The sequence below is a fragment of the Triturus cristatus genome, chromosome 7 (genome assembly GCF_964204655.1).
Source record: "Triturus cristatus chromosome 7, aTriCri1.1, whole genome shotgun sequence".
NCBI lineage: Eukaryota > Metazoa > Chordata > Amphibia > Caudata > Salamandridae > Triturus > Triturus cristatus.
The window spans coordinates 724,732,412-724,751,154 of NC_140590.1; the positions used below are offsets into that span (position 1 = coordinate 724,732,412).

At 45.3% G+C, this 18,743-nt stretch overlaps 1 protein-coding gene across 3 annotated transcripts in view; it reads right to left on the reverse strand.

The window, feature by feature from the left end:
- The window catches only part of SLC26A11 (solute carrier family 26 member 11), a 256,645-nt gene that overhangs the window by 111,089 nt on the left and 126,813 nt on the right, over positions 1 to 18,743 (reverse strand). For all 3 annotated transcript variants that reach the window (XR_014966589.1, XM_085617434.1, XM_085617435.1), the window contains exons 11-12: positions 3,100 to 3,155; positions 701 to 841 (exon numbers count right to left, since the gene is read on the reverse strand). Coding sequence is in view for 2 of the 3 variants with exons in the window: in XM_085617434.1 (XP_085473560.1) it covers positions 701 to 841; positions 3,100 to 3,155 (197 nt within the window). In the remaining variant the exon portion in view is untranslated. The remainder of the gene's footprint in view (positions 1 to 700; positions 842 to 3,099; positions 3,156 to 18,743) is intronic.

The following is an 18,743-nucleotide window of genomic DNA, read 5'->3' on the forward strand; positions in this document are numbered from 1 at the left end:
AACATAGTGCCAAATGAATGTTCAGTACTGTCAGAAAAACAAATTCCTGTTTTGAAAAAGTAACAAGAGCTTGCGGAATGTTACCTTTTCCCCATGTGGGTGGATCTTGACCTTGTTTGGCCTGTATTGTTTGACATACTACAGTTTTGACATACTACAGGTGCTGCCAAAATACCCTTGTGTTACAGTGGTATCTGACCCAGTGAAACAAGGGGAAGCCAAGAGCTTCTTAATGTCCCGCAGGCTCTTGCTTGCTGATGACCCAGGTCCACTGGGGCTGCTTTTGTACACATAAGTATATGTACTTGATGCAATGGCAATTAGTCAACGGTTCCCATAGCTATACCCTCACACAGACGCAATATCCTGCTCTGATGCAGTCTAGTGAAAGGAGTTTGGTTTTCCGGTCAGTGGACTCAGTTGTATTCTCAGGGTCTCGTTAGACAGAGCATGACCCTTTCCGCATGCCCAGGTTTTAGAACCATACCACTTGTGCTGCAAGAGATTGGTAACCAGCCTGCCATACATAAAAAGATCTGCTGTCTTTTACTGCCAGTGTTTTTTAGGAATAAGCAAATGTTTCGGAATATTCATCCTGTCTAACTCCTCCTTGAAGATGGGTTATCGTTTGCTACCTCTCAAATGATGGACCCCCCATTCTTGCATCGTTTTCAAATCCATTAGTTTGCCACATACATACTTTTGACCTTCCAGAGTGTCTTGAAGATGGAGACGTCAAACATGGGCGCCACAGCACATATAATGACCGCAGCAAGGGCGGCATTGGGAATGTAGAAAAATAGCGGGGTCAGGTACGCCAGTGAGAGCAGGACAATGGCACCTGGGGAAAGAAGAACAAGAAGACACTAACGTTACCCCCAAACGGCTAAAGTCATCTGGGATGAGCACCTGAAGGTGCCCTCAAAGCCACCACCAACAGAACCACAGAAATAGGCATTGTTGAAACCACACACCAATGCTTTCGCACCAGAAGACCTACTTTTATCTCTTCAATCAGTGACACTGAGAGCTTCACCACTTGGAAGGGGTGCAAAGCTCTCTATGCAAGGCCACCATGCAACTCTCTCCCAAGAGCTGCCGTATTTGGCTGCAGAGTATCAGTGGTTTTTACAATTTATGTCACTCAAACGTTCCTATTTAGCTATGCCATTAACCCCCAACCTCTGAAGTATCTTTATTCTGACAGCCCTCAAGACTAGATTAAAAGAAAAGTCATAAATACCCCGTGTACATAATAATTTCCTATAGGTTGCGTGGCATGTATTTTCCCATGTCAAGACATCTCTTGGTGTATACACACACACACACAGACGCACACATGCGTGCGCACACACACACACACACACACAATGATAGGTACTAACTCCAACTTATTTAATCACTTAAAACTATTACATTTAGGTAAGCGTTTAGCAGTCTAGCGAATGTGGGAAGGTCACTGTACATGTTTGTGAATACCCAAAGGGTTTGTTGGAGGTAGGGTTACCACCTGCCTCAGAGAAAAATCCCAGCCATCTGTTCAACTTGTAATATTCTGCAAAGGCCCAGATATATTCTTCAGTAGAACGTTACATGAAATTGTCCATATTCATTTTGAACAAGGCCTTTCTATCTTTTCGTACTTTGATTATCAGTCAGGGGTCATTAAGGGCAAATGTGGAACACATTTTAAAGTGTTTTCTCCTTACATTTACTGTTTAAAGTATGTACTGATAAGGGGAAAAATATTGGCTTTGGGTCATTTTTTATAGTCTGACTTGACAGTGCAGTCGTTGCCAGACAATTATGTGAGCATCACTAGAAAGAAGCTTTGGCTCCGCCCACATGTTGGGAGCCAGTAGTACATGTTTTGATTAGGCAGAAGTTGTGTGCGTCCACAGAAAAGTGCACCCCCACACAGCTGTGATTATTTTATTCATTTATCCAGCTGCCTAAGCTTGAACTTTATGTGGCATGCGCATGACACTGGAACGCTATTAAAGCATCTTAGATCATTTTTGTTTTTGTCCTAGGGCAGTAGCAGAGATGGGAGGAGGGCAGTCATTAACATACATGGATTTTTAGGCCAGGCTTGGCAGTACAACTGGAACTTGAACTTTAAACCAACACAAATACTATTACAGTTTTTTGCTTTCACACAAATACATACGTATTCCCATGCTATTTACTTGTAATGCAGCACATTCCTTAAAGGCCAGACCTATTGGCATTGCAAATGCTTATTTTTGGTACCGGTAGGGACATTAATATACCGGTTATGCTGGTATAAAACAGGCCAGGTGGCAACCCGAGTTGGCGGTTCGCCACATTTGCTTTGCACGCTACAGCAGCAAAACCTGCTTTCTCACCGCCTTGGTCGCATTTAAAAGTGCGTATTGGTGAATCTGCACATCTTGGAGATTTACTGCAGTTCTGAGTTCAGTCTCTGCAGACAGGTATTGTGAATCACAATCTAGGCTTTTTGCTTCTCCGGCCTGAAGAGTGGCCAGACCAGAATAACCAAGCACTCTGGAGTGATATTACAGAAATCTTCACCACCATCAAACAAAGATCCTTCAGAAAGGGAGATAGATGCAAGTCCCTGGTGCCTTTCCGTGCACACTTAAAGTGTACACATCCAATGCTACACACGTGCAATCCCAGTGCGCAACTAAGAGAAAAAAAAAACATACATATCCAGTGCACGGTAGGCCCAGTGAGGGGTCAAAACGTGCTATAATTTCACATTAAGGCTAGTTTTACTTCTTCTTGTCTCTGAGTGGTAACTAAATATTTTATTATTTAATAATAGGAATGGCATGTACAGCAAGATTGGTGAAGTTAGCAGCTCAGGCTGAACAAAGCCTTTTAAGATGCGACCAATGCGGACTTTATATGGATGGTCCTTTCTGCAATGGCAGAGAAGAGGTAAACATGATCAAATGAAATTTGTCCAGAGAAAGTGTCACTGATGTAGATTATTTCATCACTATTCTGCGTGTCCATCAGTAACAGGACTGAGCTGGTTATTGCTGATGCTGATAAGCGGATTCAACGGTTATGTATGAGGGATTGAGGTTGGAAAGCATGGCCACCTACCTGTTAGCAGTCCGCCGGCTGGTGTGCACACTCCTGTCTGAGAATTCACCGATGTCCTAAAAAAATACAGGAAACATATTATGGTGCATTTGTGCCACTGTCAGGGATAGTAACCGCCTAGAGTTTGTGAAATATGATGATGCTTGCCAGTTATTGCAGTGCATTTCATGGGTTCGCTACCTGTTATAGTTCTCCTTTCCTGCTGGCTTATGTGTTAGCCTCCCGTGTGCTAGTCTGCTACAGTGTCCAATGCTAATGTTTACATACGGCTAGACAGAATCCCATTGTGCACAGGTCTTGGAGGACCAACACAGAATGTCTTCCTTAAGCTCTTGATTGCTAGTTTGATATTAAACTATTAAGTAAGATTTGGCGCCTGTAGACACACGGAGGTATGGAGTGTAAAATGGTTCCCACACTACAAGTGTCTAGATGGTCTGATACAAAGAACGTACCAGCACCATCCACCCCCGATGTGCCGCCTTTTCTGCCTGTACCTGCGTTCTGCTCTTTAAAAAGGTGGCCACATTGCGGCTAAGGTAAACCACTTGATTGTCTGGAGCCCTTTGTGTGAATTATCCCCGTGTATCCCCTGGAGGAGGGGTGCCTGGCCCTCAAGACCCCACTGGCATTTTAATTTAGGATTTGTTTTAGCGTTGTCTATTTTTTCCTTGTATTATTTTTAGAGGTTACCTGGCCCTGCTTGTTTTTTTCAATTTTGTTGGGTTAAATAATTCAGTTGCTAGTTTATTTGACTTTCCTTAATTTTCTGCGCTCCTGACTTCCACCTGGTCTAGTGGACAGGTCCAGCACTCACTGCCTGCTCTCCTGACCCAAGAGGCGCCATCATTCCTTATCGGCCACCTGCTCCTTAAAATGGTGGCTATGATGCGGATCAAACTGGTAAACCCAGAGGCAGTCTGGCCATAGTCTTTAGGTCTCAACACATCTATTCCACAAATCCCTCCACGTGCACGAAGGGGGCTGAACGCATGCTGTTCATATAAAAAAATAACCAACACCTTCTCCTTCTCAGCTACCTTGATTTATTACGACCCAGTCCCAAAACCAACTTCTACAGCAAGTTTTTGTAAGTTTTGGCCCCCACGTTCTTAGAAATGCTTATTATTCCCAAAGACTAACTATTGCCTTAAAGACCCCACATCCAAAGTCTCCACCATACCGGTAGATAATCTTAAAGTATTTTACTGGACTAAAAAAGTCTAGACTCTGACTTGTTATGGAGGTCATGTTCTCAATAGTACAGATCAAAAAAACGCGGAGGGAAGAAGAAGCAGATGTTCTTTCAGCTTCCAAGAGGTACTGGTTATCAGAAAGGGAGGAATGAACGTCTTAAGTTTCAATACCAGAGTCTCAGAACCTTTTGTCTCGGAGACCCTCAACCACACGTTCACAGACTGTGGTGTACGTAATTTCTGCTTAGTGTTATTCGGTGGATAGCATCATCATCGGTTCTTGTCACTTGAGTGTCTCGTTCTACAAGTGATATCAAAACCTCCACCAGGAGGGAGACTGTCTGGATGTTGAGTGGTGAGTGGATTAAAATTATCTCCTAACCTTTAGGAGAATCTTTATTGGGGTAAAAGAGTAGGATAGGGATAAGTCTAAAAACAAAGTGGTGTTTTGTCACTGGTCCACCACACCCAGTGGTCGGGTCGACATGTTTCAGCCTAGAACAGCACCTACGGGTTATGGCGTTCGTCAGGACAAAGGAATATATATGGAGGCCTTATACTTCAGGGCTTCCCGGATAGTGTTTTATAAGTGAGTGAAAGCACTCACCTGTCTTCATCAGTGACCACACTTTGCTCCAGACAGAACATGGCTATTGGTACGCTTTTAGGCCTAAAACTTGAATATGCATTTCATTTTGCATCATGGTATGGCGAAATGTGGACAGAATGGGGAGAGATGCATGTAGGATCACTGCGCAGGACGGTTAAAAGCCAAGCTTCAACCCTTGTCCTACATTTCTCCACACCATGATGCAAAATGAAATGCATATTTAAGTTACAGGACAGAAGACCTTACCTATAACCATGTTCTGTCTGGAGCAAAGTGTGCTCACTGACAAAGAGGATGTTTATCATCCAAAGCAACAGTGTAAAACAGTGGAAAAGATACAGAATTGAATATTAAAACTGCTTAAACAACTCATTGATCTGCTATTAAATCTTACCATTATGCTATACCTTCTGTCCGCTCCGCCTAGCTGGCAACCAGAATTGAGACCTCTGCAAATTCTTCCCCCAAAATGATTTTGGTGGTCAATTATTTTCTAGATTCTAAAGTCACTAATCAAAATATCCCTAATTCGCTAGATGTTTGCACCAGCCTAGCAACTTTCTTTCATTTTTTTTAAAACCCATTTTATTGGGGTTTTGCTCATTTACATTTCAAACACAAGGAGATGATGGACGGTGCGCTGAAACTTTTCAGACACTCACTACCAGTCACAGATCTGGGTTGAATCCATCATCACTCCTTAGCTCACTACGACACCTCAGTTCAGACCCAGCTATATGCAAATCAGTCTTGACCCTGTGCATCATGGGAACAGTCCAGCCTGAACTGCCAAGCCAGGTCTTCCCTGAACCGGAAACAAGCATCCTAGGACCGGTTTCGGGGTAACACCCTTCATTAGCCCGGCTAGCTTGAATCCAGTGGCAAAGTGAGCACGGGACCCACGTCTGGGCATACCCTGCCAACTTTCTTGAGCCTAAATCCATCAAACCCCGATCCTTGTGATTGGGGGCGATTCCGTCCATCAATTGTTTCTTTTGCATATGTCGCCTTAAGTGGGAAAGGTATGCCCAGGTGGTGTGGAGAGCAAAAGAATGATGGATTAAACCCAGATCCTTGTGACTGGGGGTGAATATCTGCATTGTCCAGCATTCCGTCCATTAATTGTTTCTTTTGCATATGTCGCCCTAAGTCGGAAGGGTATGCCCAGACGTGGGTCCCGTGCTCACTACACCACTGGATTCAAGCTAGCCTGGGTGATGAAGGGTGATGCCCTGAAACTGGTCCCAGGATGCTCGTTTCCAGTCCAGGGAGGACTTGGCTTGGCAGTTTGGGCTGGACTTTTCCCACAAGGAACAAGGTCAAGACTGATTTGCATATGGCTGGGTCCAAACTGGGGTGGTGTAGTGAGCAAAATAATTATGGATTAAACCCAGATCCTTGTGACTGGGGTGAATGTTTGCATTGTCCAGCATTCCATCCATCAATTGTTTATTTTGCAAGGTTGAGATGGCACGACTGGCATCTGTCTAGATCCAGGAATGGATCCCTGGGACCCCACTGGAACCACGTTTGTGGAACCAGATGGGGCCCCTTTCGACTCTGCGTGGCCCGAAGGCACATTGAAGGGGCCCAATGGGCCTATAGCTACCAGCGATGCATGCATGTGACGCAGGAATGAAAAGAAAGGATTTCACTAAAAGAGAAGCTATGGTTTTAGCTTCGCGGGCATGCGGCTGTTGTGGTAGAGACGATTCTAGCCGCAGATTCCTTAACGTAGAATTATCCCCAGGCGTGAGACTGGACCCGGAAAACTCTCTTTGCCCCAGCATCTCTGAGCGCTGGGCGGCGGTACCACGCGACTCCGCCCTGACGTCATCCGCGGGCGTGACGTCAGCGAGGTCACATAAGCCCCACCCCGGCGCTCTGACATCAGTTTTCTTCGGAGAACTTTTCTGCGCCACAACGCGGAGCCATCCCAAACAAAACTGTGGAGAGTATGGGAACAGTGTGCGAAAAATCAGTGAAACAGAAGAGAGAAACGAAAGGTGAGGAACAGCACCAGTTGGAAAAGCGCCAAGCACCAAGGTACAAAAAGCCATAGCAGTGAAAGCCATAGCAGTGAAAGAGCAGAGCACCGCTCTGAGGAACACCCTTGCAAGCTAAGGCGACATCCTCCCTAGATGCAGAAAGCGTGTGAAAAATGCCAGAGCAGAGCGAGAGAGTGAGAGAGAGAGAGAGAGAGAGAGAGACACTGCAATCACAATCCACAACAGTGAAGGGCAACAAGCCCGGAACAGAGGAGTAATAGCAATTCACCCCCAGACGACACCATCAAGGAGGGCCATATCCCCGGTAAGGAGCGAAAAGGCCGAGGTACAGGCAAAAAAAAAAACCATAGAGGTCTGCTAAGGAATCAGAAACCCCAAGCAAGTAAAAGGGAGTAGAGTAAAAGTAGGCCCCTGCACTGGAGAAAAAACCAGGGTCGAGGGATGCAGAAGCACACATGAACCAACCGACCAGGACGGAGCGAAGCGGACACCCACAGAAGACAAGCCAACCGGAGGGAGGAGATTGCAGAAAACCAAACTGAAGGTCCTCGCAGAACGGGGAGGAAGGGTGGGCCGTGAAGGAATGTGCAGTTAGAATAGTCTCTACCAGATACATCGTTACCGAAGGTAAGTAACTTGTACATCTGAGACACTACTAGCCGCAGATTCCTTAACGTACAATAGATAACCTCGCCATACCCAGAGGGGAGGAGGGCCTGCAAGAGAACCTCTCCAGTAGGAAGAAACACAGGGCCCCAGCAGGGGTTGTGTCACGGGGACAAGAAGGGCGGCCCAGTCCCTACCAAGCAGAAGTAAGCAAGAACAACGTGAAGGGAGAAGAAGTAGAACCGGAGGCAGAGCCCGCCATAGGAAAACACACAGCGATAGAGGACAGCTTAACAGGCATCAGCCGCAAGGCGACAGACAAGGCAGGAACGGCTCCACAGCCAAGAAGCGCAGGCGTAAGAAGAAAGGCACAGGTGCGCAAAGCCCCAGAAGAACAAGAGGCAGGGGCACAAGGGAACACACTAAGGGCCACGGCGGTGGACCAGAACGTGCAGGCATGCGCAGCCGGCAGCTGGCAAGACCATGGAGCAGTGCACCCAGAACAAGCCAGGCGCAAGCCGAGGGCAGAGGCCAGGGAAATTCAGAACAATCCCCAAAGGATGATCGTTCGATAGACACACACTGACCCACGAAGAGAAGAGGGACCAGCCAGAAGAGAAGAGGAGGACACGGAGGACGGACCCAAGCTGTCAACCAGAACACAGGAAAGCCAGGAGAAACCTAGCCCCCCTGGAACACCAGACAGAGGACCAGGCCGAAACGTCAGACAGGAAGGCGGAAACGCCACAACATGACACCGTAGACAGCATGCCTGACTGGTCGAGCGATGTAGCGAACACGGAGAATGACAGAACCGGGAGCAGTGCAAGCTGCGCCCGGACAAGACAAAAGAGACCGCACCAGCGGTATACAGTGATACCAGGAAAGGCAGGGAAACTGAAAAAAAGGCGGCCATACCTTCCCAGCGCAGGACAGAGCTATGCAATAGCTACAAGTACCCCACATAGGGTATGATACGTCCCAAGAAAACATGGGAACACCTCTTAGGGAAAAATCCCGCAGCAGAGGACAAGAACATAAAGGTAAGGTATGATATGTCCCAAGAAAACATGGGAACACCTCTTAGGCAAAAAAATCCCACAGCAGAGAACAAGAACATAAAGGACCTGCAGATAGAACCACAGATGGCTTGCCAATCAGCCAAAACAAAAACATACAGAAGGCCCAACCTGAGGACACATATGGGTACCAAAGAACCACAAAAGCCAAAGGGGCTGTACCAGCAGCCAACAGCACAAAGGGGACAACCTAAGGACCCCAAAGGCACGCCAACCCACACAGAAGACACAGACGGTCCAACCGAACCACTAGACCCCTGAAAAAAGGGCAGGATAATGCCGCCCATAAAGCAGCAGAGGACCGACAAGCCAAGGTTACGGAGGGGGAGGAGGACGGGGCCCCGCAAGGAGCCGTGGAATGGCGGCATCCGCATGGGTGTTAAACAAAAGCATCCCATCAAAGGGCAGATCAACCAGACGCTCCCTAACGTTCTCAGGGAAAACGCTATCCCTCAACCAAGCATGGCGACGGAGAGCTACTGAACTTGCCATAGTGCGGCTGAGAGCATCAGAAACATCCAGGGCAGAATGAAGATTTAACGCGGCCGACTCCCGGTCATCCATCACATGGCACTTCAGATCAGCGCAGACACCTTCCTCTGAGGCAGCAGACAAAAGGGACTACACAGAATCCCACAAGCTGGAAGTAGCCCTGGCTAACACACAAAGCGTGTTGAGCGCTCGCAAAGCAGCACTAGAGGAAGCGAAGAGGTTACGCCCCCATGAATCCAACCACCGGGCCTCCCGTGACAGAGGAAACAACACCAAAGGTAAGGAAGGAAAAGCAGTCTGCAGAAGAGGGCCCTGGGTAGAAGGGTGGAAAGAAAGGCAGACTGAATCATGCGGAGCAGGACGGTGGCGGTGGAGGAGCGACTGGGGCACCGGATCCCCCGTGGCAGGGCGCCCCCAGAAGAGAATTATGGAGCAAAGCTTCGAAGGGAAGAAGCAGATCCCGTCCACCAGAGCCCTGATGGAGAACCTCAAGTAAATGATCTTTAGGGAATGGGGTGGCGGGGTCGCCCATGTGCAAAATGCCAGCGGCCGTGGAAATGGCCCGGGCAAAGGCGTCACTTGCCTTCGTAGGGCGTCATGGGGGGGGAAAGCAATTCCTCCGTGGGTAACGGCTGTAAATTAAGCCGGCCATCCCCGAGTCCAGCTGGAGGAAGAAATGGCCAGCCCCATGAACGGTGGAAGATTCACGGACGAGTGGGGGACCAGAGGTGCCTCTGGGGAAGGCTGTGGCCACGGGGACGGCGAAGAGCCCTCCCTGGAAGACGCCGGGAAAAAGGCCACGACGCGGCGTCCCGTCTCCGGGGAAGAAGAGACAAAAAGTTGACGAACCTCCAGAGAGGAGGGGGCCTGTGGAGATGAGTAGACGACCCGGCACGGCGCCGTGGAGTCCGCCACAAGCGCCGGCATGACTTCGTCCGGCACCGGAGGGGACACCGAGACGGCCTCCTTCACCACTTGCGCCCCAGGAGAATGGGGTGGGGCCGGCTCCGGGTCAACGAAAGAACGGTGCCAAAAAGGCACCGGCTCGACCTCCGATGAAGCAGCCGCCTGCGTGGAGAGACGAGAGGCACCCGGGGACGCGCCCCGACGCCTAGCCAGCACCCGCGGCGCCGCCAGGGCCAACAGCCGCCACCTGCCCATAAGACCGAGGGGAACTCGGGGACGAGCCCAGAGTCCAGGCGACCTCCTGCGACACCACAGGGACCCCATCGGGGTTTGCGGCGAGGCAGAGGCGCCGTGGGCTGAAGAGGGGAACCCCGTAGGGCCGCACCCTGACGACACCACACCTCCAACACCTGAAGCCGAACCCGTAGGCTCCGGGGCCGGAGCCACTGGCGACGCCGCTGATTGCCCCGCACGTGGCAAGGGATCGGCGGACGTCCCAGGAAGGGGAGGAGGAGCCAAGGAAGCCTGCAGAGCCGCAGCATAGGCCTCCATTTGGGCCCTAGTCGCCCAGACGCCGGGAAACGGCGGGTAGGGTGGCGACGAATGAGGCCGCATGTCCCGCGGATTTCGTCTTTTGGTTTGTTTTGATGTTTAGAGCATACAGGAAAGGAATAATGTTAATGAGATATTAAATAATGACACTCAACACCAGGGATACGAGGGAAACAGAAGCCATATTTCTGGATTGTTTTATAAATTATACAGAGAAAAAATATAGTACTGATTTGGGAAAAACAAAAAATTGGTTGTAGGAGAGGCGCTTGAGGGCACTCCCAGAGAATCAAAGTGCTCTGTTAAATGAACCGTTGCCAGAGGAGACTAGAATGCTAGGAAATCAAACGAGGTAAAGCTGCTGGCATGGATGGGATTTATGGAGAGTTACATAAAGAGTTTAATGACACTCTAGATGACTCTATTCAAGTGGTTTTCAAAAGAGGACGAACCCATTCCTAACTCATGGAATGATACAACTATTTTACTGATCCTGAAGCCCAACACTCCAATCACTACAAGTCATGAAGACCAATATCTCTTTAAAATAGTAAGAAAAAATTATTTTCAGGAATACTTGCAAATAAACTTAGAGTAGTAAAACATTTGGTTCAGGAAGACCAAAAAGGTATATTACTAGACGGCAACTACATGAACTCACAGTTAGGTGGGCTCGATTGACCTTGCAGAGTTTAGAAGAAGCACTTTGGCAGGGATTACCTTAAAGGCAGCCAAGGCCTTTGACAGGGTCAATTGTGTCTATCTATGAGAAACATAAAGCAATTTGGAAATAAGGGTGGTTTCATTAAAAATATACAAGCAATAGATAGGTCAAAAACTGCAACCCTAAGGCTGAATATCACTAGGGGTACTAGACAGGGATGTCCTTTAATGAAAGCCTACAAAGAAGGACAAAGAACACAGACACCCTTAGTGGCACACAGAAACAGTGATAGGTGCATTAGAAATAAGAAAAAATAACTCACATTCTGTGGCAGGGAGGTTGGAAGCCCTTAACCAACCATGGTCCACGGGCTCCAGTCTTGGACCGGTCGCCACCACAAATACACAGTAACACTCGCATAAGATCCATTGATCACACTCACATGAGTTTGGTAGAACACTGCCAGAGAGGACTACCCTACAGAGATCTCAATAACGGAAAAACTCCAGTTCAACAGAAAAGGGTTTGCATGCTGTCACCTAACGCAGTCTAAACACTATCTACAGGACAGCAGTTGAAAACACAATATAAAAAAATGTCACAGAACATGCCACCTTGCAGCTACTATCGAACACTACCTAGGCTAAAGTTAGAAAATGCGGAAGTTACATTTTCTATGAATAGGTTCTTATCCTACAAACCTATGCACGAGGGCCTGCCTGTTTGTATTTCTCTAGCATTAATTAGTAGCTCTCCAATATATTCTAATCTGTAAAAGATGTTTACGTCCCTTACTGCTGCTACTCAATTATTTACCAAACACTTGCAAAGCCAAGAAGTGTGGCCTTAATAAGTTAATATATTCAAACACAGCAATGACCACATGTTCTTATGTGCATGCCTCTGTTGCCATGTGCTGGCCCATTAAAGCCAGACCTACTTGTCCCAAAAGCATCCCAGTGTAAATAAGGTGGCAAACAGCAAAGGGAAGGAGAACCCTGAAGGGAAGAGATTGTACAATATACTAGACATATTTTTATATTGTTTTATTAAGAGCCCGAAGAAGTGAATTCTCTAGCCACAAACCTTAATAAATAAACAGTTTTGTTTAGTGCACAATCATGTTTTCTCCGTTATTGGCAGGGCTGCTCTTACAACATCTTCAATTTTCACCACAGTAGAACATTTGAACCGCTTTAAGAGAACTGAAATAAAGTGTCCCAAGTGTTTGACAATACAAACATATGGCAGATGTTTACAATGTTAATACCTTTATTCAGAGCTATGTGATTTTAGATGCAACAAATGTATGAATTCCTTCTGCTTGCCTTCATCATATGGAATATAGTATAATAAACAACATATAATTAGATTTCCTGCCTGAACTCTTCTTTTAGGTGTTCATTCCACAGAGGTCAACAGTAGCCCTGCGGAGAACTGAACCATCTGTCCCCCAGTGATTTCAGCTATATCTTACACTCCTTAAGCATGCATCCATCCTTATCCCTCTTTTCAATTAATATGAATCATGACGTTCATATTTCGCATTGGTCTTTATTTAACTTTCATACCATGGGAGGAATATGGATGAACAGTGAGTCCAGAAAAGTTATTTTACATAAAGGAACAAAATATGAGAGGATTTGGGAGCAAAGTCACAGACCACAAGATAGCTCTGGGCTTTTCGTGATCGCCCTCATACCTCAGTATCTTACTGGTTAAAATGTGGCTGGGGCATTTGAACATTTCTATTAGACAACGCACTCTTGACACCTTATCAGGTGCACTGCGCTACTTGGTTAAATATCCTAGTCTAACAAAGTAGCAGGCATGTCACTTACACTTACCACTAGAGTAGTCAACATGTGCTTGGTAATGCTTAGATCTGCTGCATGCCTCACACCTGGCTCCACTGTGTCAGTGAAAGGTTGCGTTTATCAGTTTTCACTCATCTTACTTTTCTTGAGATTAACATTCTTTCTTTCTTCCATCAGATCGGGCTCTCCATGAGACCAGTGTCTCCTCAGGAATCACGGTATAAGTCTTCATTTAGATGATGCTTTAGTTATCTCCAGTTCACTCTCCTTCTCTGACATTTAGTAGCTCTTTTACATTCAACTTCTGATGTTGCCATTCTTTCAGATGGTCTACCAATTTTTTCAATACCCCAGCTTCTTTGCCCTATTGAGCAACATCCAATGCAAGAATTTTCCTAATTTTTTCCAGTGTCCTCCTGGCCATGCATAGTTCTCTGATCTTTAAGGATAGGCGGAAAGGGAAGCCCCAAGGATATTGAAGGTTTTCTTTTTTGATGAGGTCTGTTATTGCTTTAAAATCTCTCCTTTTATGGAGGATAGATGTGGATATATCTTGAAAGAGGAAAATGTTGTCACCTTTTAAGCGACAGGTTTCTGGCTGTCTGTATTCATCATTATTTCCTCCTTCACTTGAAAAGAAATGGAATTTTGGAAGCACATCAGGGGTCAGTTTCTTCAGGATGTAGAAGGCAGGGAATACCCTATGGGTGCAATATAATGTTATTTCATTGTCTTTTGAGGTCTAGAGTGTAGTGTAGTTCCTATTTCCCTTATAGGCTCTGCGCATTGGAATAATATAGTTTTTGCATAGGACTAAGGTCAGTATGCTCCTATCGAGTACATTAAACTTAATTACTTGTGTGTGCCAGATAACTCAGAAGTCACTAGAAACTTCTCGAATGAACAAGAAGGGATTAGTTTCTGACAACCGCATAAACATGACAACTTTGTTTCCTTTAGAATCGGAACGTGTCTCAGAATCGTGGAAACAATAGATAACAGTTTCACTCAGTCAATCGTGCATGCTTAGTTTCTTCAGAGTTACACAGAAATAGAAAGACGGGCGTTTCAATAAAAGGGTTTATTGAACAGTCTTGTTTCTCGTGTAAGACATATGAGCTGTTACGATCATTAGACAGAAGTCAAAATATAATACGCACAGCGTAAGCAGTAGGAAGAAATAATACTGCAATAACATTGTCTTTTAGCTAGGACATAAATACATATATATATATATATACACATACTAATATAACTAACTCGGCATCTGAGGTAGTATTAAATCAGCTACAGAAGGCCTTGGATAAAGCACAAAGGGGTAATAACAAGGATTTTTGTATAATGTGGGTTAGTGACTTTTATTTGGGACCTTGTCCACATGCAGCAGACGGTAATTGTGGTTTATTGTCTGGCGATGAGAAAGATATCTCCCATTTCCTGCATACTCCGTTTGGGGATCATTTAAATTTAATTAAGTTTACCCAGGATTTGGGTTTTGCCAATGATCTATGTTCACCTGCCTCCCCATTTAGTCATACTTTTAACGGCCGTGGGTTGTGCTCGACCATAGATTTTTTATTAATATCAAACAGACACGCTGGTAGAATATCTAATTTTAAAATGTATCCAGTTGCCTTCAGTGACCATTATCCTCTGAGTGTTATTTTGGATTTGCCAGCTAACGTGCTATCTAAAAAACACGCGTCTGCACAGACCTCACAAGATATTGCCATCAATAGGGTTAATGGCTACACTATTAAATGGGCAGGGATAGATTCACTTAAGTTAACTAAGTCACTTTTGACTAGTTGTAAAACAGATTTTTTTGTCGGTCTTGAGGAGACCGCCTTGGACTCCAATATCGTTAACTCCTTCTGTAAAATTACACAGGCCATACAAACTAACTTAAGATCAGATCCTCAAAGATCTTTTAAAGATAGGCCAGGCTGGTTTGACCATAGGTGTAGTAAGGCGCATGCAGCCCTGATAGCCGTTCTACACCAGCCCATGAAAGATCAGGAAGCCATCAAAAGGGCCAGGGCGGCGTATAAAAAGTCCCTAAAAGAGCGAAAGGAGGTCATAAGGAATGACCTATGGCAGGCGCTAAAGCAAGCTTCAGCCATCAAGGATACAAAAGGGTTCTGGAGGGCGGTGAACGCTCCGTTTCTTGCTACACAAAAATTACCCAGCATTGAAATTTCGATTGGGGAGGATCAATGGGTGTCTCATTTCTCTAGATTATATTGTAATCATGATGACACCCCCCAGGGTGATTATCCCGGACCTGCTCTGTCTAACTTCCTCCCAATCGATATTGATTTTAACACGGAGGAGGTAATCTTGGCCATTAATGCAAGCAAGGGCGGAAAAGCCCCAGGCCCAGATAGTATACCTGTGGACTTATTTAAATCTTGCCCCCTGTTGTGGGGCCCACTGCTTACTCTGGTCCTACGGGCCTGTTGTACTTGCGGCCTCCCTCCGACCTGGACGGAATCAATTCTTGTCCCGATATTTAAGAAGGGCGATCGTAACGACCCGGCTTGTTATATACCTATTTCATTGCTAGATTCTCTAGTGAAGGTAGCCGGGCGCGGTATTTTAAATAGACTGCAAATGTGGGCAGAGAATGCCGGTGTAATTTCTGAGCTTCAGTACGGCTTTCGCCAAGGTCTTGGCACTGTGGAGCAGAGTTTTAACTTATGCCTCCTATTGGGGAAATATACACAGGCAAAAAAGGGGAGTTTATACCTGTGTTTTGTCGATTTGAGTTCGGCTTTTGATGGTGGTAACCATCAGAAGTTATGGAGCATACTGGAGGCCATGGGGGTGGAAACCCCTTTAATTAATTTCTTAAAACAATCATACCTTGATGCCCGGGGTAGGGTTCGCTATGGGAGAACAGGAGAACTCAGTGATAATTTCCATGTCAGAAAGGGGGTAAGGCAGGGGTGCGTACTAGCACCATTCCTGTTTACCCTCTATATAAATAGCCTGGGGGATACCCTATCTAGGGATTGTCTAGATATACCCATTGTTGGCAAACGGTCTATTGGCGTACTTTCATATACTTATGACGCAGATTTAATAGCTCGTACACCACTAGGCCTGCAGAGACTAGTCACGAGTTTTGTGTTGTATATGTCTAATTTAGACCTAAATGTAAATATCGCCAAAACTTTTACAATGAAATGCAATAAGCCTTCTATCAAGTGCTGTGATATTTTTATTGGTAACAACAGGTTGGAATTTGCCAAGTCCTTCTCTTATTTGGGTATTGTGTTTGAAAATAGGGGTTCGTGGGCTCCAGCTATCAATTCCAGAAAATTGCTCTTTGCTAAAGCCGTGGGAGCACTTTTAAATTTTGCTAGGAAGCTAGGCAAGCGTCCCATTAAAGATCTACTGACAATTTACAAGGCCAAATGCATTTCAACTGCACTGTATGGAGCTGGCATTTGGGGCTATGCAAGTGTAGAGTCTATTCAGAAAATCGAGAACAGTTTTTTAAAATGTCTTTTAGCTGTCCCAGCCAGCACCGCTACGTATGTTTGTGACGCCGAACTGGGACTACCATATGTGTCCGACTTAATAAAAATACAGCCAATATTATTGTGGCATAAAGTCTGGAATGGTATTTCCACCAGTCTCAACCGGGATGTGATAAACGACTGTCTGAATTTACAAGGGGTTTTACGTATTCCCTGGTTGGTGTATGTCAAAAAAAGCCTGTATGACATGGGTCATCCGAGTTTTTTGATAAACCTGACCGTTTGACTTCAATTACGAGGAAGGAGTTAAAGTCCCTATGTTTTAGTCATCTGGAGATGCTTAGATTTTCCTCTAACATTATTAAATCAACAGTCAGTGCTAATCAACTGATCCAGACCGACCAGGGTTACAACCTTATTTGTCTTTTAATTTGAGTATATACGCTAGGATGCTTTTGACGCGTTTGCGTCTAGGCAATTTTCATAACATGGTTTCATTCCCCCAAATTAATGATTGGTCACATCTTTTGTGCCCATGCCCGTGTGATGACATCTCCCCACAGTCGACAATACATGTCATATTTTTCTGTAAGTTTTACATCATAATCAGGAAGAGATGGATCATAGCCATTTTAAAATCACATGGTCTGAGACAGTGTCGACCTGCATTCATTAAACTGCAATATTTGGATGATGAAATCAGTACTGGCCATATAGCTATATTTTTAAAAGGGGTGGTTAAATCTAGAAACTCGATGTAATCAGCGCCCAGCGTAACTGATTCTCGATTTTATTCACGTTAGGGATGTTTAAAGAAATCTGTATTGTATTTTTGATGTTCTTACATAGATTGATACATCATGTTTTTAAGTCTTTGTTTTTATGATGTGCTTTTATGATTTAATTGTTTTTAAATCGAATAAAGCGTATTTTTTTTTTTTATATACATACATAAATAACACAGGCTAAAATGTGAATACTCGTCTGATGCTTCTAAATAGTCCTACCCCGCTGTACCTAACCTAAGTGTGGTGCAAGGTAAAAGTAGGTGCTGTTTTCTATAGTATGGTATATACTAAGTTTAGTATGCCAAGAGTCCCTCTAGGTTCTAGTCGGCTCCATACCTTTAGAATGAGCAAGGTGGGAATCTCTATCTGGGTCTCAAACTCTAACACCCCATGAAGGGAGTCAGAACACTGGAAGCTGGATTCTCTGTGAGCAGGGATGACAGCGTCTGGTCAGTGCATCAGGCCGGGATATGGTCTCTTCCGAACTTGCCGTGGCGAACCGTGCAGTCAAGTCGTGCTGTGTAACCGCCGTGCCATGCCATGGTTTGCCATGGTAAGGGAAGGTATATTTATACCTGGAAGGTATTTATGAATGCTAGCATTAAAGTAAAGTCGGGCAGAGGAAGAGGTCATGGATGAACCCCTAAGGAATAGACGTTCATGCATAATAGAGGAGTTCTTGGAGAAATCAATAATCCTAGCTAGGGAAAGTCCCGTTCAGCTTAAGGGTCTGGTTTCTAAGAACTCATTGTGACTTGGGATGGACGGATGTAGGTGACCATGCCTGTTAGCATGGCTAATGCCTAAATAAGGACTGGAATTCTATGCATAAATAAGGGCAATGCGAATTGTGCCTATATAAGGACATGATTCAGGAAAACCTATATACGGGTATCTAAATCGAAACACAACAAGAGTACATGCTGAAGCAATTTCCAAACATGATTCTTGGGATCATCTTTTTAGACTTTGGTTGAGATACTCAAATTCTCACATTATTGCTGTCTGATCAGTTCTCTTGATCTTCTACTTTGTCCACCAGGGCATTTTGTTGCATCTTCAGAATTCCAACTCACCCTGCTGTTTCTTCATGGTCATGCACTTGTTCTGCCAGAGATGTATTGACCTGTTCTCTGCTTTTCGAGTGATCTTGACAAGATGTGCTAAACAGTTTCTAAATTTGCATAATAGCGTCTGTAGAGCATCTCTGTGTACTGGCTTCTGGATATCCACTGAGGCTGTAGGACCCTCTATCCCTTGGTGTGTTGTTGCATTCTGTTGGGGGCCTTCTTTCTTCTTGCCAATCCGATTTAGCAATGTTTCTTTGATAGATGGTATTTTGGAGGCTTAGATTTTGTCTGAATCCATTTTAGCAATATTATTCAGAACACCACTCATTTTTACCCACTGAGGATATGCATGTCTCTATGCATGCTCTTA